The 27,863-nt window shown below is 40.1% G+C and overlaps 1 protein-coding gene across 10 annotated transcripts in view; it reads left to right on the top strand.

Moving 5' to 3' along the window:
• FAM184A (family with sequence similarity 184 member A) overlaps positions 1-27,863 on the top strand; it is a 140,990-nt gene that overhangs the window by 97,023 nt on the left and 16,104 nt on the right. For 6 of the 10 annotated variants that reach the window (XM_056125135.1, XM_056125134.1, XM_056125140.1 and 3 more), the window contains 5 exons: positions 12,456-12,668; positions 20,097-20,250; positions 23,877-24,004; positions 26,906-27,090; positions 27,500-27,646. In XM_056125135.1, coding sequence (XP_055981110.1) covers positions 12,456-12,668; positions 20,097-20,250; positions 23,877-24,004; positions 26,906-27,090; positions 27,500-27,646 — 827 coding nt within the window. Of the gene's footprint in view, positions 1-12,455; positions 12,669-20,096; positions 20,251-23,876; positions 24,005-26,905; positions 27,091-27,329; positions 27,373-27,499; positions 27,647-27,863 lie in introns of those variants that run through there. The other 4 variants (XM_056125138.1, XM_056125137.1, XM_056125136.1 and 1 more) reach the window with 2 other exon arrangements.

The raw sequence follows: 27,863 nt of genomic DNA, 5'->3' as shown, positions 1-27,863 counted from the left end.
TTGATATCTTTTTCTTGCCTAGAACTTCCAGTGCTATATTGAATATAAGTGACTTAGAGTGGGCAACCTTGTCTTGTCCCTGGTCTTAGAGGGAAGGCTTTTAGTTTTTTGAGAGTGATACTTGCTGTGGGCTTGTGGTAAGTGGCTTTGACAAAACTGAGGAAAGCTCCTTCAATTCCCACTTTGTTGAGAGTTTTTTTTTATCATGAATGGATGCTGGATCTTGTCAAATGCTTTCTCTGCATTTATTGATATGATTATATGTTACTGGGCCCGCTCGAGCAAATCGATGAACAACGGGAGAACAGTGACAGTGATCTTTTCTTTTATAGCTTTGTTATATTATGCTGATTGACTTGCGAATATTAAACTATCCTTGCATCCCCAGAATGAATCTTTTTTTAAATTTTTGGTCATGTCATAGTGTATGATCTTTTTGATGACTCGTTGGATTCTCTTTGCTAGGGTTTTGTTGAGGATCTTTGCATCTGTGTTCCTCAGGGATATCAGCCTGTAAATTTCTTTCTTAGGCAAGAAAAAGATATCAAGGGTATCCAAATAGGAAAGAAAAGTCAAGCTTTCACTATTTGAGGATGACATAATACTATATTTAGGAACCCCTGAAGATGCTACACAAAAGCTCCTAGAAACATTAGGTTTGCATATTAAAGTGGCAGGCTACAAAATCAACACTCAAAAGTCCATGACTTTCCTCTAAATAATGAAAGAGAAGAATGAGATATTAAAAAAAATCTCATTCACAATAGTGCCTCAGAAAATCAAGTACCTCAGAATCAGCTTAACTAATGAGGTGAAGGATCTATACAAAGAAAATTACAAAACACTACTTCAAGAAATAAAAGAGGACACTAGGAAATGGAAACACACTCCCTTCTCTTGGATCAGGAAGATTAACATTGTCAAGATGGCAATACCTCCCAAAGCATTATACAGATTCATTGTAGTCACTGTAAGGATAACCATGACATTTTTCAAAGAAAAAGACAAAACTCTCCTGAAATTTGTATTAAATTCACAATTACCCCCACGAATAGCTAAAGCATCCTTGGGAAAAAGATGTGTGGCATCACCTTCCCCAATTTCAGACTGTACTACAAAGAAGTAGTAATTAAAACAGCATGGTATTAGAATAGAAACAGACCCTCAGACCAATGGAACAGAGCTGAATTTTCTGTCACAGCCTCTCAAATATATGGTCACTTAATCTTTGATAAAGGAACAAGAAATATGAAGTGGAGTAAGGAAAACCTCGTCAACAAGTGGTGCTGGGAATATTGGATAGCTACTTGCAAAAAAGCTGAACTCAGATTTCTGTCGTATGCCAGGCACAAAAGTCAGATCAAAGTGGATTAAAAACGTCAATATCAGACCTGAATCCATAAGGTACAGAGAGGAAAATGTAGGCAGACCCTCAATGAGATTGAAGCTAAAAGCATTTTAAGGATGTAATGCCACTGACCAAGCAAGTGGAAACCAACATAAACAAATGGGACTGCATTAAACTAAGAAGCTTCTGCACCTCAAAAGAAACAGTGACCAAAATACAGAGAGAGCCTGGGGAATGGGAAAAATTATTCACCCAATACCCATCTGATAAGGGGTTAACATTGAAGATATACAAGAGATTAGTAGAAGTGTATAGGAACAAAATTTCCAACCCCATTAGAAAATGAGAAGAAATGAACATAAACTTCCCCCAAAAAGAAAATGGCCAAAAGGCACATGAAAAAATGTTCTTCATCACTAATCATCAGGATATGAACAAAACACAATGAGATATCATCTTCTACCACAGAGACTGGTTCACATCAAAAAAAGAACAAGAGCAACCAATACTGGCGCTGATGTCAGGATAAAGGGACTTATTCATTGTTGGTGGGAATGCCAACTGGTCCAGCCTTTCTGGAACACAATATGGGCATTTCTCAAAAAACTAGAAATTGAGCTTCCATGTAACCTAGCAATACCACTTTTGGGAATATGCCCCAGTGCTTCAAGAAAGCACAGTAGAAATGACATCTGCACCTTTATGTTTATTGTAGCACTGTTCACAATAGCCAGAATATGGAAACAACCTGAGTGCCCAAGAACAGGCAACTGGTTAAAGAAAATATGGTACTTCTACAAGTGGAATACTTTGCTGCTATTAGAAAAGATGAAGTCATGAAATTTGCTTATAAGTGGATGAACATGGAGAGTATCATGCTAAGTGAAATGGGTCAGAAGGAGAGGGACAGACACAGAATGACTGTAGTCATTGGTGGAATATAAAATAACATAATATGAGACTAACACCGAAGGACAGCAGAGACAAGATCCAGAAAGATTGCTCCATCATCGGAAGCCTGCCTCATGAGCTGGGGGTAAAGACAGCTGGGATATAGAAGGAATCACTAAGTCAGTGATAGTTGGAGGGATTGCTCAGGATGGGAGATGTGTGCTGAAAGTAGAAAAAGGACCAAACATGCCTCTCAGTGTCTATATTGCAGACCATAATTGCCAAAAGGAGAGAGAGTAAGAAGGAAATTGTTTGCCAGAGAGGCCGGGGGTGGGGTCTTTTGGGGGTGGAGAGAGGGATTCTAGGGTCATTGGTGGTGCAAAATGTACATTGGTGGAGGGAACGGGTGTTTGATCATTTTGTGACTGATAACTCAATTATGAAAGCTTTGTAAGAATGCCCCTGACATTTTAAAAGAAATAGACCAAACACTACTAAAATTCATATGGAATAATTAAACCCACCCCTGCTCCAGAATAACCAGAGTAATCCTATTGAAAAAAGTGGGAGTCATTGCTTTCCCAATTTCAAGTTGTAGTATGAAGTTGTAGTAATTAAAACAGCATGGTACTGGAATAAGGACAGACCCTCAGATCAGTGGAATAAAATTGAAAATCAGAGACAGAGCCTCAGATAGAGGAATAATAGCTCTTTGATAGAGGAGCAAAAACTGTAAAGGAGAGCAAGAAAAGCCTCTTCCACAAGTGGTGCTAGGAAAACTAGTCAGCCACGTGGAAACATAAATTTGGGGAACTTCTGCTTGCTGCTCCCCCACTCCATGTGAAGCTTACCTTCAGGTGACATCACAGGAGCTACAACTGAATGGGAGGTGGAGCCTCCATGCCAGCTAGGTCCCAGCAGGCTTCACACCAACCTTTACTATGTTACTGGGCCCATACCACAGCTCCTGAACTTCTACTTGCACTTTCACGATCTGCATAATGGATCTACTCAACAGATAACAGGATTCCTGCAGTTACACCTCCTGTCATTTGATGAAGATGGGCAGCAAAGGAAAAGGGCAACTGTCAGCTAATCCCTCAGCATCTTCCAGGGGATCTAACTACAAAGACCCACCTACCCTCCAGCTTGCTGTTCAAGCTCGTGTGCTCCCTCGAGAATGTATTTCCTTGCTATATTTCAGATAGAGGCACATCAGCATCAAGATTAGCATCAAGATCCGAAAAGAAATTTACCAGCAAAGGAAAGTCCATAGAAATCACTGCAGACCTATCTAATGAAACAGCTAGGTTTGAGAACCATAGATTACATTTACTCTCTCAAGAAATAACATTGCTATGAGAACAAATATTTGTGTGCTTTATATATTCATTTCAGTACTAAGATTGTGATATTGGAAATGGGGCATAGGAGGGAACACCAACAATGCATAAACAACCAAAGGTGGTTTGTCGGTGCTCATGGTTAATGATATGCCACGCATTCACATGTTAGTCATGTTCAGTAACACAAATTCATGTTTCTGTTCCTATTTTGAGGGAATTCTTCTACAAACACCATTGGAGTTATAGAATTCTTGTAAAGCTGATCTGTAGGGAGTGGATTAATTTTGGTCTTTTAATGAAATTTTTACAGAGTACCGTGTTTGATACTTTTTTTTTCAAAAAGACTAATTTTGGTGGTAGAGTTTTGTTGTTGTTGTTTTGACTCTTTTAGTGGCAGTTACTCCCACAGTTTATTTTTAAAAATAATTTCTCTTCTTTTGAGAGGGGGCCTCTCTTGCAGTGCTAGGGGTTTCCCGTGCTATACCGTATGGTATGCAGGAGGTCATGCAGTACTGGTGATTGAATCTGGGACCCTGTGCATTACAGTCATGTGCTCTAGTCCATTGAGCCATCTCCCAGACCTTTCCATTTAAATGAGGGCTAGAGGAACTAGAGAGCTAGTACAAGTAGGTTGGATGCTTGCTTTGCACATGGCAGATTTAGGTGTGATTTTCATCACCCCGTATGGTTCCGCAAGCATTACCAGGAGTGACTTTTGAGCCCAGAGCCAGGAGTGAGCCCTAACCACCACCAGGCAAAGGCCCCAAACCAAAAATAAAATAAAATAAAATAGGGTCAGAGGGATAATATAAGGATTATAGTGCTTTCCCTGCATGCAGTGGACCCCAGTTCAATCCTCTATACAAAGCACTTTACTCAGTGGCCCCTAAGTACAGAGGTTGGTATGGCCCCCAAACCAGAAATTAAATAGTTTGCAAATTTTCTGGTACTTATTGATTAGTAGAAAATATTACCTAATTCATGTCAAAATTGTGATGAGGGTGGGAGAGAAGCCCAGTGGACTGAAATGTTTGCTTTGCATACAGAAGGACCAGATTCAATACCCAGCTCCAAATATTGTCCCCTGAGCACTGCCAAGAGCAACACCGGAGTACCAGTTAGATGTGATACATTTCTGGGTATGAGCCCAAAAAGAATTAATGTTTTCCAAAGTTTGGATCCTCTTTTTTTTAAATTAGCAAACTTAAGAATTATGACAAATACTTGAAACAATAGTATATACTATTTGATATATTTGGCATAATCTCTGTTTTTCATTTAAGCAACAAATCACTTTATAATTCTGTAATAAAATTTCAACCAGGGCTAGAGTATTAGTACAGTGGGTAGGGCGTTCTCCTTGCATGTGACCGACCTGGGTTGAATCCTCGGCATCCCATATGGTCCCCCAAACATCGTCAGGAATAATTCCTGAGCACAGAGCTGGGAGTAACCCCTGAAAATCGCTGGGTGTGACCCAAAAAGCAAATAAATAAATGAAAGTCCAAACAAGTAGTCCAAACTACTTAAGTTTTGAGTTAATGAAGCTTTATATTAGCATGTATTTCATTAAAGTCCAATAAACTCAAGTGCTTAAATTATAGCTAAAACTATTAGTTGATTTTACATTGCTTTAATTATTACTTTTGTCTTTTAAAGTGCCATGTGGTCTTCATGTTGAATAAAGACTGGTATCAAATTATTTAATTACTTAAACACCTGACATCCTATTGCTCATCAATTTGCTCAACCAGGCGCCAGTAACATCTCCATTCATCCCTGTCGCGTGATAATGTAGCCCACTGGCATCTGCTCACTCCAGGAACACGAAGAGCCTCAAACCGATTGTTCAGGGTCTTGACAAAGAAGTCTGACCAACTTGTAGGTGGGCAGCCACGTGATCTTTTGATGTCCTGTGGAATCCAGTCGGTAATGGCTCTAGTCCAGGGGTTGTCTCCAAATCTCATTACGTTTCCAGCCCATCTGATTTTCAACTCCTTGGCAAAGGAAATGGCGTCCCTGATTCTCGATTGTCTAGGTCAGAACTCCGGATTCTTTCTCCCACTTGATTGAAGCATGATACTCCAAGCCCAGCTCTTTCAGTTCCTCTTTGGAAGACCTGAATAGCATTCTTATCCTGTTTTCGTAGGTCCCAGGTTTCTGAGACGTATGTTAATGCAGGAAGAACAGTGAAATAGAAGAGATGTGCCCGGAGCCAGAGGTTCTTCATCCTCTTAGCTATTTCTTCAATGCTCTCGAAAGCATTCCAAGCCACTCTCTTCCTCCTGTGCAACTCAGGTGCCAGGTCATTCATCATGTTGAGTTTTCAACCTAGGTATACATAACTGTTGCATTCAGAGATGTTCATTCCATTGAGAACGAAAGGAACGTCAGGAACGAGACCGTTTCTCATAAACATTGTCTTTTTGAGATTCAGCTGTATTCTGACCTTTCCACACTCACGGTCGAAGTCGCCAGCATTTTTGCCGCTTGGCTAACATTTGGCATTATTAGAATGATGTCATCAGTGAAGTGGAGATGGTGTAGTTGCCGATCAAAACTGAGATTTGGAGATTTGGTCTATCTTCACTCCCATTCCTTCCCATTCCCGTTGTCCCATGATGTTCTCAAGGTGGCACTGAAGAGCTTCAGTGAAATGGTATCACCCTGATGAACCCCTCTCTTGACATTGTTGATCACTTCCTTGTAGAATGGTGAGATTCTGGTAGTGAATCCATAATACAGCTCACAGAGGATCCTAATGTATTGAGGTTGAATGCCGTTTGGCTAGGACTTCGATGACTACTTCAGTCTTAACAGAATCAGAGGCCTTCTTTAAATCAGTGAACATTAGAGCGGCATCTTGAACTCCTGAGAAACTTCAATGAGCTTGGATACCACATGGATATGGTCGATTGTGCTGAATCCTTTTCGGAACCTTGCTTCCATGGTTGTCCTTCATCTAGTGTTCTGCCAATCCTATTCAGGATGACTCAAGTGAACAGCTTGTAGACAACAGACAACAGCAGATCAGGTGATAGTTGCCAATGTCGTGTGTTTCCCTTCTTCTACAGTACAATCCTCCTGGTTTTCCATTGGGACAGAACCTTGCATTCAGACAGGTAGCGTGTGAATTGCCGAGCCAGTCAGTGTATTGATGAGTACTGATGGCAGATTCTTCAGGTGTTTGGGTCTGACCTTGTCTGGGCCGGGTGCTGTTCACTTCTTTACTGACAAAATGGCGTGTCAGATTTCAGAAGGGAGAACACTGGTAACGACATATCCATCCTGTGGAATTTGGTATGTGGGCAGGTAGACGTGGCTATTGAAGAGATCTGAGTAGAAATCATGGAGAATCTTCTCCATTGCACTTCTGAAGATGTGATAGATCCATCAGGACGTTGGAGGGCAGTCATCTTGGTCTTGTAGTTGGCAAAGGATGGGCAGGCATTGTGAATGCTTTTTCCGGCTTCTGCTGCATCTGCCAGTGCTGCTGCTCCTCTCTCTTTGAGGTCTTCCTTTATTGCTTCTCTGCAATGCTTTGCAAGCTCGGACGTTTGCTTGTGATTGCCTGAGGCTTGCGCCAAGCCACACTGGAGAATGAGTTCACGAGTTTTTGAAGACAACTCTTTTTGTAGCTATCTCTCTCTTGGCGTTCTTCCCACAATCATGGAGGTGATGAACCAGCCGATTGTATTCTTCATCAAAATTGTCAATGAGGGCATCTCCCCATGTTGCCGCAATAGTGCCAAAGAGCTCCCAGTTAGTGAATGTCCTGGGAGTTCTCTTCTTAAACTTTGCAGCCCTTTCTCCCTGCTCTCTGAAGTAGAATTTTGCACGAAGGCGATGGTGGTCCGATCCCTTTTGGAATTTTGGGACAACACCAACATCAGTCAGGCAAAACTGTCCATTGAATATGATGTGGTCTATTTCGTTGTGGAATCGTCCACTGGGATACTCCCATGTCCAACGTTTAGATTCAGCCTTCTGGAACTGTGAGTTGCCATAGATGGTCTTGGTCGACATGATGAACGCAGTCTCTGACCGTGTTCATTCCATTCTAGGCCATGGGTCCCTATGTGGAGTTCTTCGGCTGATCTTCTCTGTCATGTCTTGGCATTAAAATCACCGACAATGATCTTGTAGAAGGTGTGGTCTTCTTTATAGAACTTCTCCAGCTCCATGTAGAACTTCTCAATTTCTTCTTCATAATAATTGGATGTTGGTGTGTAGACAACGAAGATAGAAACTGCCAGCAGTGAGCCACCTCTATTCAAGTGTAATCGTCCAATTCCAGTTATTTGGCATTCGATTGAATCTGTACTCATGGCAAAGTTTGTGTTGACAACAAGGACACCGACACTACCGACGCCTCTTTTTTCACTTGTTCTGTGGAATAGTTCTTCTCCAGTGTCGAAGTGGTGTGATGTGTTTGATGCCTTCTCGTCCTGGTCAGACCAATGATGCAGTACTTTATCTTTCACACTTGCGCTATCAAGTCCTCAAAGGATGCATTGATGCCAGTGCACGTGCGTTGAAAGTACAGACAGTCATGTAATCTTTCTTTGTTTTGGCAGCCTAGTTCAGCCTTGGCATTTTATCAGCCTATCCTTCCTCATCCTTCTTAACGCTGCCATACTGGTGGCTCTTTCAGGGTCAGGGGAATGAGACCCATTGTATTTACTGTTTTTGGCGTATTCAAGCGCCGCAGAACTCTGTGACTTTGGACTTCAGGCTCAATGAGACCCGGGAACAGAGATCCTCTGCCTGCTCCCACCAATCTCCAGCGACCCAGGAATTAAACCCAGAAGCCCCACCCTACCCTGTCCTGCTTGCTTCCACCAATCTCCGGCAACCCAGGGATCACACCCAGAAGCCCCATCCTACTGGTACCAGATAAATATCTCATTGGCAGACCTACACTACCTCCACTACCCAGCCACCACCACACTCCAGGCTACTTATGACATAAGACACTTAATACCTATTTTCCAAGATTACTGCACCATATTTGATGGGGTCAAATATGGTTTGAATCATGGGAACACCTGCAAGGGCGGTTAGAGGCCACCCTAAAAGTCTCTATTCTTCTCGGGGAGCCTGGCAAGCTACCGAGAGTATCCCGCTCACATGGCAGAGCCTGGTAAGCTATCTGTGGCATATTCAATATGCCAAAAATAGTAAATAAATTATTTATATAAAAATGAAATAATTTTTACTGCATTATATATTGGGAAAAGATACTTTCTGTATGCATATAGCCTTGAGCATGAATCCGATGATCTTAGGTAACTTTAATTTTATTTTGGTATGTTTTCATAGTTAAGAATACAAAACATATAAACTCAATGTACAATATTACAATGTTCATATCTTTCCAAATATATTTTATATTTTTGCATACATATAAAGATTAAGTATTCCAAAAAGCAACATGCTAATTTGGAATTTCTTCACGGTAAAATATATTATGATAAAAATATTAGGGTATTCTGCAGTGGCTTCAATTTTTTTTTTATGTAGAACTTCTATATTTCTGTGCTATTTAATTCTTTTCAGTTGCAACTTTTTCTCCTGAGTTTAATCCTTAAAAAGTTCGAGTATGGGGGCTGGAGCGATAGCACAGCAGGTAGGGCGTGCAGCCAACATGGCCTTGCATGCAGCCAACATGGCCAACCCAGGTTCGATTCCCATCATCCCATATGGTCCCCCAAGCACCGCCAGGAGTAATTCCTGAGTGCATGAGCCAGGAGTAACCCCTGAGCATCGCCTGGTGTGACCCAAAAAGCAAAAAAAAAAAAAGTTCGAGTATGAGTCAAATGGAAGTAGGTATTAAGGAAAATAACACATACTGCTGTGAACTTATTGGCTTCTTAATACCCAAATGCACATTTCACTCAAGGTGGACACAGGCCACTGCAGCCCCTAGGGGAGATTTGTGCATTTGGACAGAACATGCTTTTCCTCTTTGGATAGCCATAGGCAGTTTGATGAGTAGAATGAATGTTGGGTAGATTCGAGTACCCTCTTGACCAAGTATCAACTATTTACATTACACATGGCACACAGTCTTTTTCCCCATGTGTCCTTTATTTCCTGGCAAGGTTATTTTTTTTTTTTTGCGGCGGGGGGTGGTGGGCAGGAAGAGGGTGGTTCTCACCCAGAGATACTCAATAATTATTACAAAATGGCGGTACTCTATGAACCATATGGGATACCAGGGATTGAACCTGGTTGGCTGCAATGCCCTACCTGCTGTGCTGTCATTCCAGCCCCTCTAGCAAGTTAAAACCAGAGGCAATCTGTGTAAACTCACACAAGAGGGGGCTCGGCACCCAACTCAGCGGCGGCTCTATCTCTCCCGCCACCCGCGTTCGGTAGTCTCACCCTTCTACCACCCCGGAGAGGTCGATGGCGATGGTTAGGCGGAGGAAGGAACAAGGGCCAGGCTGGTAGGTATTAGTCGTAGTTTATTCTGATCCTCTCCTCATCTCTCCTTCTGTCTCTGCCCCCATTCTTCCTCCCCCAGCTACTTCATTCTCCTTCTCCATTCCCCTTCATCCTCCTTCTCTAGAGTCTGGGTTCTGATCCTCTCTGAACTCTCTTCTTCCTTCTGCCCCCATCTCACTCCTACAGTACAGTTAAATCCTCTCTCCATGAGGAATTGGGGGAACAAATACACATAGGTGCGGTCACAATCAATAGGGGTGGAGATGAACAGGGGTAGAAATCTTAGCCTCAGGGAAGACCGCTCCTAGGACAGATCCTTCCTCAGCAGGAGGACCCACCCTAGAGCAGAATCCCATGGGCGTGCCTCTCCTCTCCTTGTCCGACAAGCATACAAGAATATAATATAAATCATTTTGTATGGCTACAGTAAGAAATATCTCAAACTTATAGAATTGCTCTCCTAGGGCCATCTCGATCTCAGACTACGGTGCTCAGGCCAGATAGTCTTTCCCACCCCTAGCAGGATCCTAGTCTTGTCGTTACCTTTGGATCATGACAGCATTTGTCCATGATCAAACTCTTAACTTATAGTTAAGAATCGTGGCACTTTGGCCTGGCCCATTTCGCTGCCAGGGTAGCTCACTGCTTGCCCTGGGTCCATTCAGTCCCTCGTCGGGACCCTGATTTTGGGGTGTTAGGAACTAAGGGCAACTGAGGCTTAAGTCGAGAAAGATGCCCGGGAGTGAACAATATTCAAGGCCAATCAAATCCTAAGTTACAAAGCATAATGTTAACGGTCTTCCTTTATCTATACAAAAAGGATATTACTTTAAGGTAAACTATTCATAAGGCATAGGGAGAGGAGAAAGGCAATATTTCACTCATATATATAAAATCATAGATTTCTGGGAAACTGATCTTATAAATTAACGAAGTCTGATTAAGGGGAAAGCTGATTAACTGGGTGGGAAGGAGAGCATAGGGAAGATTGTTTACAGATAAACACAATGGAAGTGGAAGTGCTTCAGGAGCACCGTGATGGGTGTAACCAGATAAACCTAAGCTTCTTGAAGGACAAAGCAATGTTACCCAACAGCAATCACCATGTATTCTCATTCTGAGACTGGGTCTAGCATCCAGTATGAGAAGACAGTGGGTGGTGTCTGCTCTGCTTCAAAAACCAGCCAGCTGAAAAGACAATGGCTTATCTGTTGATATCAGTATTCATGAACACATTCATGTTGCCTTTGATTTTTTAGGATTCTTTTTCTTTCTGTGTTTTTCTGAATATTAATTTATTTCACCCTGATTTTCTCCACATAAAGTGGTAAGTAGTGTCATGGTATGATTTTTCTTGGATCTTATGCTTGAGAAGTATGACCTTAGCCATTGCTATGATATTCTCCTGCAATTTCACACTTCACGGTTTCATTCTGTAAGTTGTGGGTGGTGCTTAGACAATGAAATTCAGAGGTGAAATTGGGAAGTTGCAGTTGCCTGGAGTGAGGTTTTTGCAGTTCTACTTTAGCCGAGACATAAAATAACCGCGACATAAAATAACCTCTGAAGTTTTTTTGTGTCAAAATTTGCTAGATTTTCATGTAGCTTTTAATAAGTAGGGCCACACCTTTATAAATCCATTAAAATAGACATAACGTCCGTGTTCTGTTGTATCATTGCTCAGCAGAGCTTGACTATCTCCATAAAAGTATGTACAAACTGTTACAACTAATCCTTCTTTATAACTCAAAACTCCCACCCTACTAGTCCTCCCCTTACAGTCAGTGCTGTGCATCACTCTGTCCTGGTGTTTTCCAGATATAGTGCTTGTCTGACCTTTTCTGTTCTCATTTCTCTTTCTTATTTTGTATTACTGGTGATCCTCCACCCTTTCTCTTTTTTTCCCCAAGTATCTCTCATTGTGAGACATGTGAGGCAGCCTGGACCTGCCTTTCATTCAAAAGTAACTGCTCCTGTTTTTTTGTAAAAATTCACTTAAAATTTACATTAATTCACATAAAATTTACATTCACTTAAAATATTACTGCCTTGCAAATAAGCAGTTTAGCTTTTTGTACAGCCTCCTTTAAAAGTGACTGTGACTCAATAAATACATTAGTTGTCTTCTGCTTTCACTTCATAGTTTAGGTTTTTATTGCAGTTTAGACATTCATTGTGTTTCTAAATGTGGGCTTCAGTATTCTTCATCTACCAGCTTAATTACCAAAACCATTTTTTTACTATAATTATTAAAATCATTTAAAAATTTTAATATCTAAGAATTAGATATTTATGATCTCTAATAAAACATTTTACATTGACACTCCTTTTTAGGCAATTCTTTTACTACATTTAGTGTTTTTGAAGTGTTTTCTCCTTCACCTTATCTTTATTCTTGATTGTGTACCATTCTGTGACAGATTTCCCTGCTGAAGCAGAATCTGGACCTACAGCTTTCCCAGTCTCAGACTTCTCTTCAGCAGTTGCAAGCTCAGTTTACACAAGAACGACAACGACTTACACAAGAACTTGAAGAATTAGAGGAACAGCATCAGCAGAGACATAAATCTTTAAAAGAAGCACATGTTCTTGCATTTCAGACAATGGAAGAAGAGAAGGAAAAGGAACAAAGAGTAAGTTTATATGTTTGAATATAATTCAGCAACTTAATAAAAATTTGCCCTTAACTTTTTTTCAGTGGAGCAAAATAGTTTTATTTGAAGACATTTACTTAGAGATATGTGAGGGGAGAGAAAGAGAGAGAGAGATACATGTTTAAGAGAGAACACAAGGTTCTTCGTAGATAATCAAGCAGAGAATGGCTTTTGGGAAAGGGTTATATATGATTTCTCCTGATTATCTTGACTCGAAGTTCTCTACATACATAAAAGTTAATCTGGTAGGGACCAGAGCAATAGTACAGTGGGTAGGGTACATGCCCTGCACTTGCTGACCTGGGTTTGAACTCCAACACCACAAATAGTCTTCCAAGCTCACCAGGAGTGATCCCTAAGCTCAGAGCCAGGAATAAGCCCTGAGCATCTCTGGGCATAACACCAAAATAAAGACAAGCAAATATTCTTTTATATTCTTATCGTGATCTTTTGTGTTTGTTTTATTTTGGGGGGGGGGGGACCATGCCCAGTGTTGCTCAGAGTTCACCCCTTTCTCCAAGCTCAGGAATAAACTCCTGGCAGGTATGGGGTAGAGTGGGTGGTTACCAAAAAAGTAACTAAATACTAGTTGTTGTAAATTATGAGCTAGAATGATAATGAAAGAAATCTACCAGAGTTATAGTAAAGTGTCTTTCTCAAAATAATTTACTTAGTATTTATAGATTTTATGCCTTTTTGGCATAGTTTATTCTCTTAACTTGAAATACTTTCCCTACTGTTTCTCTCCTGTATTCTCGTATCTTTTCTTAGTTTTACCCATATTTAGTTTGTTCTCTCCTGTTAGGCATTTAACACTTATTACATAAAAGACTTTAGTTTACTTTTCCAACTGAGATCTCTTGGAGCTTTTGCTTATTTCACAAATGGTAGATCAAAGACTGATAACTGAAAGTAGCCACAGAGGCTGGAGAGATAGTATAAGGGGTAGAACTACTTTGTCTTACATGTGTCTGACCTAGTTCCCATCCCTGACACCCTATATGGTTACCCCCCAACTGCCAGCCCTATTAAGAGTGATCCTTGAGTGAAGAGTCAGAAGTAATAGACCAATGCGGCCCAGAAATCGAAATGAAAAAAAAAAGTCACCACAAAATATTTGATATAATTGGAGCTATATAATATCTTGTTTCTTTTTTTCTATTCATGGTTTTTTAAATTTTTGTCATTTTAATGGCCTCTTCTTATCTTTCTTAAATTTTTACAGAGAAATAAACTATTCATTAATTTTAGGTTGTTTATACCCTGTTGCAGTGCAATTTTTTAAATGAGTTATGTGAAAATATGCTTTTTTGTGTTCTTTTTCTTATTTTGAATGAATCACCATAAGGTACAGTTACAAACTTTAGTGATTATGTTTCAGTCATACAGTGATTGAGTACCCATCCCTCTGCCAGTGCCCATTTTCCACCACCAGTGATCCCAGTATTCCTCCACCCCCCCACCCCCGCAATCCCCTCTGTGGCAGGCACATTCCCTTTTACTCTCTCTCCTTTCGGATGTTATGGTTTGCAATACAGGTACTAAGTGGTCATCATGTTCGGTCCATAGTCTACTTTCAGGACACATCTCCCATCCTGAGCGAACCCTCCAAGCATCATTTACTTGGTGGTCCCTTCTCTATCTCAGCTGCCTTTTCCTCCAGCATGTGAGGCTGTCTTCCAAGCAATGGAGGTATCCTCCTGGCCCTTATCTCTACTAACCCTAGGTATTAGTCTCCCATTATGTTACTTTATATTCCACCAATGAGTGTAATCATTCTATGTCTGTCCTTCTCTCTCTGACTCATTTCACTTAGCATGATACTCTCCATGTCAGTCCACTTATATGCAAATTTTATGACTTCATCTTTTCTAACAGCTGCATAGTATTCCATTGTGTAGATGTACCAAAGTTTCTTTAGCCAGTCATCTTTTCTCAGGCACTCAGGCTTTTTCCAGATTCTGGCTATTGTAAATAGTGCTGTAATAAACATACAAGTGCAGATATCATTTCTACTGTAGTTTTTTACAACTACGGGACATATTTCTATAAGTGGCATATGGGCTGGGTCAAATGGGAGCTCAATTTCTAATTTTTTGAGAAAAATCCATATTGTTTTCCAAAAGGGCTAAACCAGTTGGCATTCCCACCATCAGTGTAGGAGAGTCCCCTTCTCCCCACATCTACACCAATACTGGTTGCTTTTATTCTTTTGGATGTGTGCCAGTATCTGTGGTGTGAGATGATATCTCATTGTTGTTTTGATCTACATCTCCCTGATGATTAGTGATGAAGAGCATTTTTCCATGTGCCTTTTGGCCATTCAGATTTCTTCTTTGAGAAAGTTTCTGTTCATTTCATTGCCCCATTTTCTAATGGGATTGGATGTTTTCTTATTGTAGAGTTCAACCAGTACTTAATGTATCCTTAATATTAACCTCTTATGAAATGGATATTGGGTGAATATCCTTTCCCATTCTGTAGACTGTCTTTTTATTCTGGTCACTGTTCTTTTGATGTACAGAAGAAGCTTATTAGTTTAAGATAGTTCCATTTGTTTATCTCTGTTTCCACTTGCTTGGTCAGTGGCATTTCATCTTTGAAGATACCTTTAGCTTCAGTTTCGTGGAGGATTTTGCCAGCCTTTTCTTCAATGTACCTTATGGATTCCGGTCTGATGTTGAAGTCTTTAATCCATTTTGATCTGACTATTGTGCATGGTGTTAGGTAGAGATCTGAGCCCAGTTTTTGCATATAGCTGTCCATTTTTGCCAGCAATATTTGGTGATGAGGCTTTTCTTGCTCCACTTCACATTTCTTGCTACCTTATCAATATAGATGATCATATATTTGAGGGTGTGTGTAAGTTAATTCAACCCTGTTCTATTGGTCTGTGGCTCTGTCTTTGTTCCAATACCATGCTGTTTTAATTATTACCACTTTGTAGTTGTGTTTGAGGTTGGGGAAGGTGATGCCTCCCATCTTTTTTCCCCCAGGAATTACTTTGACTATCCATGGGGGGTTTGTTGTTCCATATGAATGTCAGGAGTGTTTGATCAATTTTTTTGAAGAATGTCATGGGTATCTTTATAGGGATAGCATTGAATCTGTATCATGCTTTGGGGAATATTGCCATTTTGACAATGTTAATTATCCCAATCCATGAGCAGGGGATGTGTTTCCATTTCCTCGTGTCCTCTTTTGTTTCTTGAAGTGGAGTTTTGTAGTTTTCTTTGTACAGGCCTTTTGCCTTCTTAGTTAAGCTGATTCCAAGGTATTTGATTTTCTGAGGCATAATTGTGAAAGGGACTGCTTTTTTCATATCAGTTTCTTCTTTCTCATTATTTGCGTGTAGGAAAGCCATGGACTTTTGGGTATTCGTTTTATAGCCGGCAACTTTACTATACAAGTCTATTGTAGGAGCTTCTTGGTAAAGGTAAAGGCTTTAAGGTTCTCTAAATATAATATCATATCATCTGCAAATAGTGAGAGCTTGATTTTTTCCTTTCTCATCTGGATTCCCTTAATTTCTTTTTCTTGCCTAACCACTATTGAAAGTACTTCCATTACTATATTGAATAGAAGAGGTGAGAGTGGGCATCCTTGTCTCGTCCCTGATCTTAGAGGGAAGGCTCTTAGTGTTTTCCCCATTGAGGATAATGCTTGACATAGGCTTGTGGTAGATGACTTTGACTGTATTGAGGAAAGTTCCTTCAGTACCCATATTGGTCAGAGTTTTCATCATAAACGGGTGCTGGATCTTGTCAAATTTTTCTCTGCATCTATTGATATGATCATATGGTTTTTATCTTTTCTTTTATTGATATGAATTATGTTGATTGACTTCCGAATGTTAAACCTCCTTGCATCCCCGGGATGAATCCCACGTGGTTGTGGTGTATGATCTTTTTAATGAGTTGTTCTGTTTGCTAATATTTTGTTGAGGATCTTCAAATTCATGTTCATTGGGGATATCGGCCTGTAGTTTTATTTTTTTGTGGTGTCTCTGTTTGCTTTTGGTATTAGGCTGATATGTGTCTCATAGAAACTGTTTAGGAGTGTTTCTGTTTTTACAATTTCCTGGAAAAGCTTGAAAAGAACTGGCAGTAAGATCTCTTTAAATGTTTGGAAGAATTCACTAGTGAATCCATCTGGACCTGGGCTTTAGTTTTGGGGAAGACTTTTGATTACACTTTCACTTTCCTTGATAGTAATTCAGGTATTTCAAATCTTCTTGGTTCAGCCTAGGGAGGTTATAGGAATCCAGGAATTTATCCATTACTTCTAGATTCTCTTGTTCCATGGCATACAGACTTTCAAAGTAATCTCTGATGATCTTTTGAATTTCTTTGGTTTCTGTTGTGATGTCCCCCTTTTCATTTCTGATTCTGCTTATTAGGTTCTTTCTCTCTCTTTCTTTGTGAGTCTTGCTAGTGATTTATCAATCTTGTTTATTTTCTCAAAAAAAAAGCTCTTGGTTTCATTGATCTTTTGGATTGTTTTTTGGTTTTCCATGTCATTAATTTCTGCTCCAAGTTTTATTATTTCTTTCCTTTTTCCTAGTTTGGGCTCCTTTTGTTGGTCCTTTTCTAAGATCTTGAACTGTGAAGTCAAGTTATTTATGTGTGCCCTTTCTTCCTTCCTGAAAAATGCTTGCAGAGCTATAAATTTTCCCCTTTACATATTCCACAGGTTCTGGTAGTTTGTGTCTTCATTCTCATTTGTTTCCAGATATCTTTTGATCTCTTCCTTAATTTCCTCCCTGACCCACTTGTTGTTCAACATTGAGTTGTTTAATTTCCAGGTGTTTGATTTGATTCTCCGTCTGTGTGTAATTAACTTCTATGTGCAGTGCATCATGGTTTGAAAAGATAGTTGATAGAATTTCTATCTTCCTGATTCTGTTGAGGTATGTTTTGTGACCCAGCACGTGATCTATTTTGGAAAATGTTCTGTGTGCACTGGAAAAGAATGTGTATTCGGTTTTTGGGGGATGGAAGGCCATGTATACAGCTACTACCCCTCTTTCTTCTGTTTTTTTCTTCAAAGCCAGTACTTCCTTGCTGAGTCTTAATCTTGCTAATCTATCCAGAGGTGATAAGGCAGTGTTGAAGTCTCCAACTACTATTGGATTTAGTAGTTGGAGACTTCAACACTGCCTTATCAAATGTCTTCCTTGAAATCTATTAGCAGTTATTTTAAGTATTTAGCTGGACCCTCATTGGGTGCGTATATGTTTAGAAGTGTGATTTCTTCCTGCTGTACATATTCTCTTGATGAAAAATGGCATTTGTTGTCCCTTCTAATCTATTTCAGCCTGAAATCTATGTTGTAAGGTACTAGTATTGCCATCCCAACTTTTTTGAGGAAGTTGTTTGCTTGAAGGGTTGTTTTCCATCCTTTGGCTTTGTGTCTTTGTTTGCTCTGACTTCAAATGTGTTTCTTGTAGGCAGCAGAATGTTGGGTTTGGTTTTTTAATTCATTTTGCCTCTCTGTGTCTCTTAATTAGTGCATTTAAACCATTGAGAGAGATTATTGTCATGGGGTTTTGTGCCATCTTTTTTAGAGGTTTGTTGTACTTGTAGGGGTTTTTCTTGTCTTACAGTAGCCCCTTCACTCCTTCTTTTAAGTTTGGTTTTGGGTCTGTGAAAAGTTTGGGTCTGAGCTGCTGTTTATCCATGAAATAGTGTATCGTTCCTTCGAGTTTGAATGAGAGGTTAGCCAGATATTCTTGGTGAGGTGTTCATTTCATTGAGTTTTTTTCACTATATCCCACCATTGTCTTCGGGCTTGGAAGGTTTCCTCTGATAAATCTGCTGTAAATCCAAGGGGTGCTTGCGTGATTTCCTTCTTTGACCTTGCTGCTTGATTATTGTGTCTCTATTCATGGTATCCGATATTCTGATAATAATATGTTTTGGAGTCTTTATATTAGGGTGTCTTTAAGCTGGTACCCTTCAGGCTCCTTGGATCTGGATGACTGCATTCTCCAGCTTTGGGAACTTCTCAGCAAGGGTATCTTTGACTGTTGCTTTTTTACTGGGGTTTCCTTTCCTCCTTCTGGTACTCCTATGATTCTTACATTGTTCCTCTTGAATTCATCTCCTAGGCCTCGCCCTAGAGCTATTTTGAGGTCTTTTCCCATTGTATGTTGTTGCCTGTATTGCTTTCTGTAGCTCATCTTCAAGTTCACTGATTCTGTCTTTGGCTGTAGTCATTCTACTCTTGAGGGCACCCACTGAGTTTTAAATTTCATTGACCAAATCCTTTATTAGTGACACTTCTGTTTGTAGCTTTCTTATTTCTGCTCTCATTTCTTCCTGTATTTTATTGGCTGTCCATTCCACTGTTTCTTTCATATACTCTCTTAATTTACTGGATGTATGTTCCACCATTTCTTTGAGTTCATTGATCATCCTCGGCATTTCATCTCTGAATTCTTTATTAGAGACATATTTCTGGATCATCCTTGTTGATGCTTCTGGACTCTTATTCATCCACTCCTCATGGTGTGGATTTGTGCTGTTTCTTCATGTTGGTGTGGTAGTCTGGAGGTCGGATCCTCCAGTTCACTATCAGTGTACCTCTCTCACTGTGAGAAAGGATTCTGGATAAGTTCGGTTGATGGTGATCACCTTTTTCCTCTTCTAGAATACTACCTTCCTGTTTGGTGTTCCTCTGTGACTTATGTGAGGCCTCTACAGAAATTTCAGAGAGTGTGTTCTTTTTATATTAGGTTTGTTCGGTTTCTTTTGTTCACCGTTATTTTGGTAAGATTGGAATAGGCTACTGGACTATATTGGCCTAATGTGATTGGGATAGCCAAGATGTTCTCCTCAGAATAGATAATAGAGATTGAGATGCGAGTCCAGAGCACTGGGAAGGGGGAAAATAACTGCACTGGCCCCCGCCCCGGAGGCCATGCTCCTCACTGTGTTGTACCTGTGAGGAAGTTGGCCGTGTTTGTGCCCGAGCAGAATTAAAGTCCCACCTCTGATAATAGTCCTAATGCTTGCTGGGGAACCCCTCTGGCCTGGATACAGGGAGTGGGGGTGCACCTTGACCAAGGGGAGGGTGTTTTGGCAGTTCTTTGGGTCTGTTTTCTGGGCATGCCACCCCAGAGGCCATCTGTGAAAACTATGTTACTTAAAAATTTTATACAACTCAAACAACGTATTTAGCCAAACTGGTTTCATGATGATTCTCTATTAAATTCTCTATTAAAGTGACCAACTAATTTATTTTTGGATTGTGATATAAACCAGTTTTAAATTCATTTTCAAGAAATTTGGATGAAAAATAAACATTTAAATAACAGTTAAGCTTTGATCATTATTTCATATTTTGTTTGAATTTTCCTCAGTTTGTTAGCATAATAACTTGAGTATGTTTCTCCTTTTGTTCTAGGCACTTGAAAATCATTTACAACAGAAACATTCTGCAGAGCTTCAGTCATTAAAAGATGCACACAGAGAATCCATGGAGGGCTTCCGGGTAGAAATGGAGCAGGAGCTTCAGACTCTTCGGTTTGAATTAGAAGATGAAGGAAAAGCTATGCTTGGTATTTTGGAAGAATTATAATGTTGTCATTTCTTCATACATTTCTCTTTTCTAAAATTCAAATTGAATCAGAGTTTTGTTTTCAGTTTTTGAAGCATCAAAATGAATAGGTATTTTGCATATTTTATTAGAAGTTACCAGATGAAGAGGCAAGTATGGTAGAACATTTGATGTTCACTATATTGTATTTTAGTCTCTCTAATATGAATTCTCGGCCAACCTGAGTTCAATTCTTCCGCCCCTCTCAGAGAGCCCAGCAAGCTACCGAGAGTATCTCGGCCACACGGCAAAGCCTGGCAAGCTACCTGTGGCATATTCGATATGCCAAACACAGTAACAATTGTCACAATGGAGACGTTACTGGGCCCGCTCGAGCAAATCGATGAACAACGGGAGAACAGTGACAATGAATATGAATTCTACGTAGTATTTTCCTGGTAGCTAATGATGTTCAACAGGTGTTCATAAGTTCATTTGCCTTCTTTTTATCTTCTTTTCCATGTGGTGTAAGGAATTGAGCTGGCCTTTTTGCATAGGTAGCATATACTTAGCCTTTTGTGTTATTTCTCTGGCTGTCTTCTAATTATATTTCTTTACTGTTAGGTTCTGAAAGTTCTTTTGTCTATTTTAAGTATAGTTAAATTCCAGTTTAAGGTTCTCTTTAAGTATCTTTGTTGGAATCCTTCAATCGACATTTCCTGCCTATTATTTTATTGAAATTACTTTTGATGTCACCATTAAAATTTGAAATTTCAAATCCAAGGCACTCTTACTGCAGCCATCTTACTTGTTCCTACCTGAACCCTTTTGACCTTCTTGAATTATTTTCTCTCTTTGTTGCCATGATAATAAGCTGCATTCACTCTACTATTTTTAACCTCTTTTCTTTTTGTTAAATAATTAACTTTTTGGTTTGGGGGCCAACCTGTTGGTACTCAGGTGCTACTGCTAGCTCAGTGTTTGGGGGATCATGTGGACCTTTCTCTGGCTCCCAAATTTCCCTAATTTACTTTTTCTTCTTTGGGTTTAGGATCACACCTGGTTTGTTCAGGAGGTGTCCCTGGCTCCTTGCTCAGAGATTACTCGCAGTGTTGCTGTGGTTCAGGGGAAGGAAACTTTGGAATCCCAGGAATTAAACTCAGGTCTCCTGCATGCAAAACTTGCACCTTAGCTAAGGAGCCATCCCTGCCCCGACCTCTGCTTTCTGATCATCTTCCCAGTTCTCTTTCCCTATACATCCATTGAGTACTGCCATGTCTCAGGACTTAATCCCCGGTTTTCTGTCTCTTCTCCCACCCACCCACCCACCCCCACCGTCGCCAGACTTTAGACTTTCTGGATTATTTACAGGCACATGCATGGCTTCAACTATCTTCTGATGTCAAGTGACTCCAAATGTGTGTATCCAGACCAGTCTCTTTCCTTTTAAATTACATAGATGTTCCTTCCTGTTTTCTCAGAAAGTGTGATAGTCTAACTTACTCTCCGTGTTTTAAAATAGGACTGCATCATCTCCCCTGTAGTTTAGAATGTGTTTCTATTCCTGTACCACCTACTTTAATAAATGTTCTCTATGGTTTATCCTGTTGCCAAAGCCAGGAATGTGGGAGTGGCATCCTACATTTTTTTCTTTCTCTTCACATCCTATCAGTGCCTCCTCTTACGTGTTCCTCACATTGGTCTCTTCTCTTTTTTTCCTACTTAAATACAATTTTATTTAAAAAATTTTAACTTCATTTAAATACCAAATTGTTTATAGTACAGTGCCTCAGGTATTCAGTATTCCAACACCAGTCCCACACCAGCATGCCCTTACCTCCACCAGTGTCCCAACCCCCAAGTTGAACTAATTGATTTTGCTTTATCTTGCTTGTTACAGCATATATTTTGTAATGGTGTTGCTAAAATTATCACCTGAGAATTCACTAAGCTGTTAGGTGTGAGGGTGAGACTCTGCTATTGTTTTCACTCACTGAGCTTAGTGGGCTTCTACTCAGTTTTCCAGTCAGTGTTCTTGTTTCTCTCAGACTGTCAACTCTGGGAAGTTTGGAAGTGTTGCACAGCCACATATACGCTGTTCCTTCCGGGGCTTTGGAGTTGGGACATCTGACTGCTGATGTCTGTCTGGCATGTCTGAGATCAGTCCTGGATCCTCTGGCAGCGGTGGGAGCAGGGTGTATATGGGTGGAATGCTAGGCCTTTAGCAGGGAAGTGACTCAATCTGCCCCAATGCCGCTTATGGTCCAGAGATTGATCCCCGTGGTTGCCAGGCCTTTCTGGGATAACTCAGCAGCCAGTGGATATAGCCCTTGCTTTGCATGCATCTGACCCAGGTTTGAACCCAGCACCACATATGGTTCCCCCAACTCTTAAGGAGTGATTTCCGATCACAGGAGTAAGCCCTAAGCACCATCAGGTGCCTCCACTCCCCCAATCCCCCTAATGACGGACTGGGAATGTAGCTCAAGTAGCATATGCTTAACATGTACAGGGCTCTGGTTTCAGTACCCAGATCACATGGACCTCAAAATACCACTGGGTATGACCATGAGAACTGCCAGGAATGGCCTCTACAGCAGAGAAAAGAAAAATTAGCTTTCAAAAATCTTTTCAAATAAAATACTTATTTTAGAAAAGGCACGTGTGTATTCTCCTCAGGAATACTGCCACACATATCACAGGTTGAGGACCAGGAGCCTAAGTATCAAGTAAAATGCATCTTTCATACTAAAACTTGCTTTGACTGAGCTCTGCTCTCTCCCCAGTTTTTCCTATGATTTTATTTTTAATCAACTAATTAATTTTTGAGTTTTGGACAACACCTGGCAGTGCTCTGGGGACTATATGGGATGCTGGGGAACAAACCTAGGTGGGCCTCATGCAAGCAAGCATGCTACCTGCTATACTGTCCGTCAGGTCTGTATATTTTAGATGAAATTACTGTGACAAGTTTTTTTTTATTGCTTTTCCAGTTTCCCTTTCTTTGGGAAAAGTAGGTATTTTCACCATGGTGCTTTTATCAGACCAAATAATTATCTATAATGCCCCACTTAATTTCTTGGCATGATGCCTTCCTTTCTAGCCTTGTATAGTTATAAGGACAAAGTCATATATTAATTGCTATTAGTATACTACTGGTATTCTATATATGTGGTTTATATGAAAGAATCAATGCCAAATTTAAATGACTTCCAAATTTCTCTTAAAGCATTCACCAGCCATTGTTTAATGTCTTTTAATGATTATGTAGAAGAGTTTTATATCAGTGGAAAATTGCCTCCTAAATACAAGTCATAGTATCATTCATCTCTAAAGTTTCTGTGGTCTGATATTAAGAAGAGTTTAAAGCATTCATCTCCATTAGCCCCTTACTTGCAAACTGAAGATACACACAAAAATATATATCTATACTAATACTGTAGTCCATTTGAGCAGGTAAAAATTTTCTAATCTATTCATAGCTAGATGGTCTCTAAAATCATGATGATCTCTGATAGTCTTAGCTTTAAAAGGTATAAAGAATAGTTTATATAATAATTGACCTGTCTCATGAATAATATTCGTGAATTTTTGACCCATATTGTCAGTATTCTAAAAATATTCTAAACCTCCTTCCTTGTATTTTAGCTTCCTTACGTTCAGAACTAAACCATCAACATGCAGCTGCAATTGATTTGTTACGTCATAGTCATCACCAAGAATTAACAGCTGCTAAAATGGAATTAGAGAGAAGCATAGACATCAGCAGAAGACAGGTTAGTAACAATGTTTTGTCCTGTGATGAATTGTTAAGTCTAAATAAATTTAAATGCTGATTTTCTGAAAAATTTTTTGTAATAACTAGAATGTTCATTAATTATTTACTATCTACATTAAAAAGCTTGGTACTCAGGAGGATTACTCCATAGCTTAGAGGCCAGCCGGGCATGCTAGGGGAAAAGGTAGCTCAGATAGAGAAGGGAGCACCAAATAAAGGGTGTTTGGAGGATCCTCCCAGGATGGGAGATGAATGTTGAAAGTAGACTATAGACTGAACATGATTGCCACTCAGTGCTTCTTTTGCAGACCACAACACCCCAAAGGAGAGAGAGAACAAAAGGGAATGCCCTGCCACAGAGGCAGGGTGAGATGGGGGAATGGGGGTGGGAGGGATACTGGGATCCATGGTGATGGAAAATGGCACTGGTGGAGGGATGGGTATTTGATCATTGTATAATCGAAACCCAAGCACAAAAATTTGTAAGTCTACAACTGTGCCTCATGGGGTTTCACTGATAAAAATTGAAAAAAAAAAAGCTTGGTGCTGAGAAAGGTACACTGGTAGAGGGATGGGTGTTGGAACACTGTATGATTAAAACCTAACTATAACCAGTTTTGTAAGGATCTATCTCACAGTGATTCAATACATTAAAAACAATAAAGAGTAGCTCTCTGGAAAGAAAGATGGCGGCCGCACGGGAGCCTTGTGGAAAGCAGGTTTGAGCCGGGGCTGGCGGGAGCGGCAGGGACCTCATGGGAAGGGGGGCTTTGTGGGCCGTCCCCCACGCCCCACCGAGGTCGCCAGCTGCCCCCCACAAGCGGCTCTCCGGCACGGCCACGGCCCCGGAGGCACAAGGACTTAGCACAGAGAACCAGCCGCTTGGAGCAGAAAAGCAAATGGACTTGTGTTGAACCGCGCCACCAAGCCAGCCCGGAGGGGAAAGGGCGTTGACCGGCCCGCCCGCTCCTCTCTGGAAAGAAAGATGGCGGCCGCACGGGAGCCTTGTGGAAAGCAGGTTTGAGCCGGGGCTGGCGGGAGCGGCAGGGACCTCATGGGAAGGGGGGCTTTGTGGGCCGTCCCCCACGCCCCACCGAGGTCGCCAGCTGCCCCCCACGAGCGGCTCTCCGGCACGGCCACGACTCCAGGGCACAGAAACCAATCTCTTAACTAGCTAACTTTTAATAGAAATTCTTCCAGGGTCAATAAGTAAAATAGCAGAAATTCAAAACCGCGATTCAAAATCGCGGCCGCGCGACATCATTTTATTCTTAAACCAAGTTGTAGAAAGCAAATCATTTCACAACGCTGTTTCAGCATGTCTGATTGTGGGGGGTGGGTCGTAAACTCTAAACAATAATTGTGCATCTTCTATCGAAATTATCTAGTCAAAGTAGATAGAGTATTAACTAGAACTCATCTGCCTCACAAGAATTGGGAGGGGTGGGAGGTGGGGGTCTATTGGGGTTCGGGGTTAAAAATGAGTATTGGTAAAGGGAAATGTGTTTGGTATCTACATGACTGAGACCTAAACCCAAAAGCTCTGTAACTTTTCCCACAGTGATTCAATAAATAAATAAATTATTAAAAAAAAAAAAGAGTAAAAAAATAAAGGGAAATAGACAATGCAATGTTAGTATGTTGGTCATAAAATTATATATCATGATCTTTCAATGAAAATTTTGAATTTTAGATACATCTTCAGAAAGTAAGCCATGAAATATGTAAAAAATTTTTTATTGAATCACTGTGAGATAGACCTTTACAAAGCTGTTCATGATTAGATTTCAGTCTATAGTTTTTAAGTTTGTATATCTGTATATCTGGCGTTTACACATAGTATAATGAAGACTATTATTTACTTGTTTTTTAGACTAATAACACTCAGTTTGTAGGTTTTCAGCTATGTTAAAGATCAGCCAAGGTTTTCTCTTTATTGTTAGCAAGTTTTAAATGAGCCTCCATACAGTCATATTGAGAAGTTTTTGTCATTTTTGTTGTTGGTGGGGTAATTGGCCACACCTGATGGTGCTTAAGAATTACTCTTCTTGCCTTTGTGCTCAGAGATCACTCCTCATAGTGCTCAGGGGACCATATCAGGTGCAGAGGTCATATTTGGGCTGGCCACATGCAAGTCAAGTGCCTGCCTACCTGCTGTACTACTGCTCCAGCTCAGATTCATGCCCTTTTTTTGATTCAAGATCAGTGATGTTAGTTTTGACTGCCAGACCATATAGCTTTTTGAGTGCCCTGTGTTCTGACTTTGCTGTGCCATTGATCACAAGTCATGATAGGACAAATTATCTCTCGGATACAGATTATCCAGGATATTTGATCACACTGTCACTCTCCTCCCGTTGTTCATCAATTTGCTCGAGCGGACCCAGTAACATTGTGAGACTTGTTACTGTGTTTGGCATATCAAATACGTCACAGGGAGCTTACCAGGCTTTGCCGTGCTGGCGAGATACTCTCGGTAGCTTGCCAGATTCTCCGAGAGAGGCGGAGGAATAGAACTTGGGTCGGCCATGTTGGCTGCATGCAAGGCAAATGCCCTACCCGCTGTGCTATCGCTCTAGCCCGAGATATTTGATATCTTGGATAATTGGGTATAGAGACAGATGAGACCCTACCATTGCAAGGAGGATGGTATGGGTATTTATGGTCTTTTAGCTCTCCCTCTAATAATCTAGACTGAATTATTGATGCTATATTCATATGATTACTTCTGACATATGAAAATAGAAAAGGCCTTGACCTTTTTTCATTTTATCAGTTTGTTTCTAAAGCACTGTCAGAGTTGTTACATTTGACACTCTATAATGTCATTTTCTTTCCTTCTGACAAACACAGAAAGTAAATATGTAGAAAACTTTAAAGAATTACTTGTATTTTTCAGAGTCAGGAGCACATGTCTAGAATAACAGATCTACAGGAAGAATTAAGACACAGAGAGCATCACATCTCTGACTTGGATAAGGAGGTACAGCATCTTCATGAAAATATAAGTGCCCTAACCAAAGAGTTGGAATTTAAGGGGAAAGAAATTCTCAGAATACGAAGTGATTCTAACCAGCAGATAAGGTATGTCACTAATTACAAGAGAAGGAATATGCAGTGCTATATGAAAGATGATTGCAATGATATTCAGCAAAATAAAATATTTTTATAACTAGACTACCCCTCTAGGAAGATATTAAGACTATTTTTACTTTGTAATGATTTATAACAAATTTTTATTTTCTGAATGATGTATATGTATTAACTAACTTTGGAAATTTTATAATTAACTAAAGTCTTTTTAAAAATGTTATTTAAAAAAGCATTAAAGGAGACAACCCGAACAAGCTGGAAGATAAGAGCAAAGTAAGTAACTTATTTTAGGTCGTTTCCATTACTTTTCTATATATTATACCTAATCTGGTAGAATACAGAAAGTTTGGAAAGCTTGACTTTAGAATAACAATGTCTTAACTAAAAATAAATCAAACAGGTTGCATGAACAAGATTTAAACAAGAGACTTGAAAAAGAACTGGATGAATTGACAGCAGACCACCTCAGACAGAAAAATCTCATGCGGGCAGATTTTAATAAGACTAACGAGCTACTCAAGGAAATAAATGCAGCCTTACAAGTGTCGTAAGTCATACTATATTAAAGACCATTCGTATGTAGATAATAAATTTAGGAACACTGTGTCTCACCTCAGATTAGCTACTCTTTTTTTAATCTAATTAAATCATACTTTCAAAAAGTGTAAATACTGTATTACCAGTGGCAACTGCAGTATGATATATTTAATTAGGATAAGCAGTAGAGTGATTATCTTTTCTGCTGCTACTACTGCAATTCTACC

The sequence above is a fragment of the Sorex fumeus genome, unplaced genomic scaffold, assembly GCF_029834395.1.
Source record: "Sorex fumeus unplaced genomic scaffold, SorFum_2.1 ptg000054l, whole genome shotgun sequence".
In the NCBI taxonomy this organism is placed as follows: Eukaryota; Metazoa; Chordata; class Mammalia; order Eulipotyphla; family Soricidae; genus Sorex; species Sorex fumeus.
This window is presented reverse-complemented; position numbering and strand designations above follow the sequence as displayed.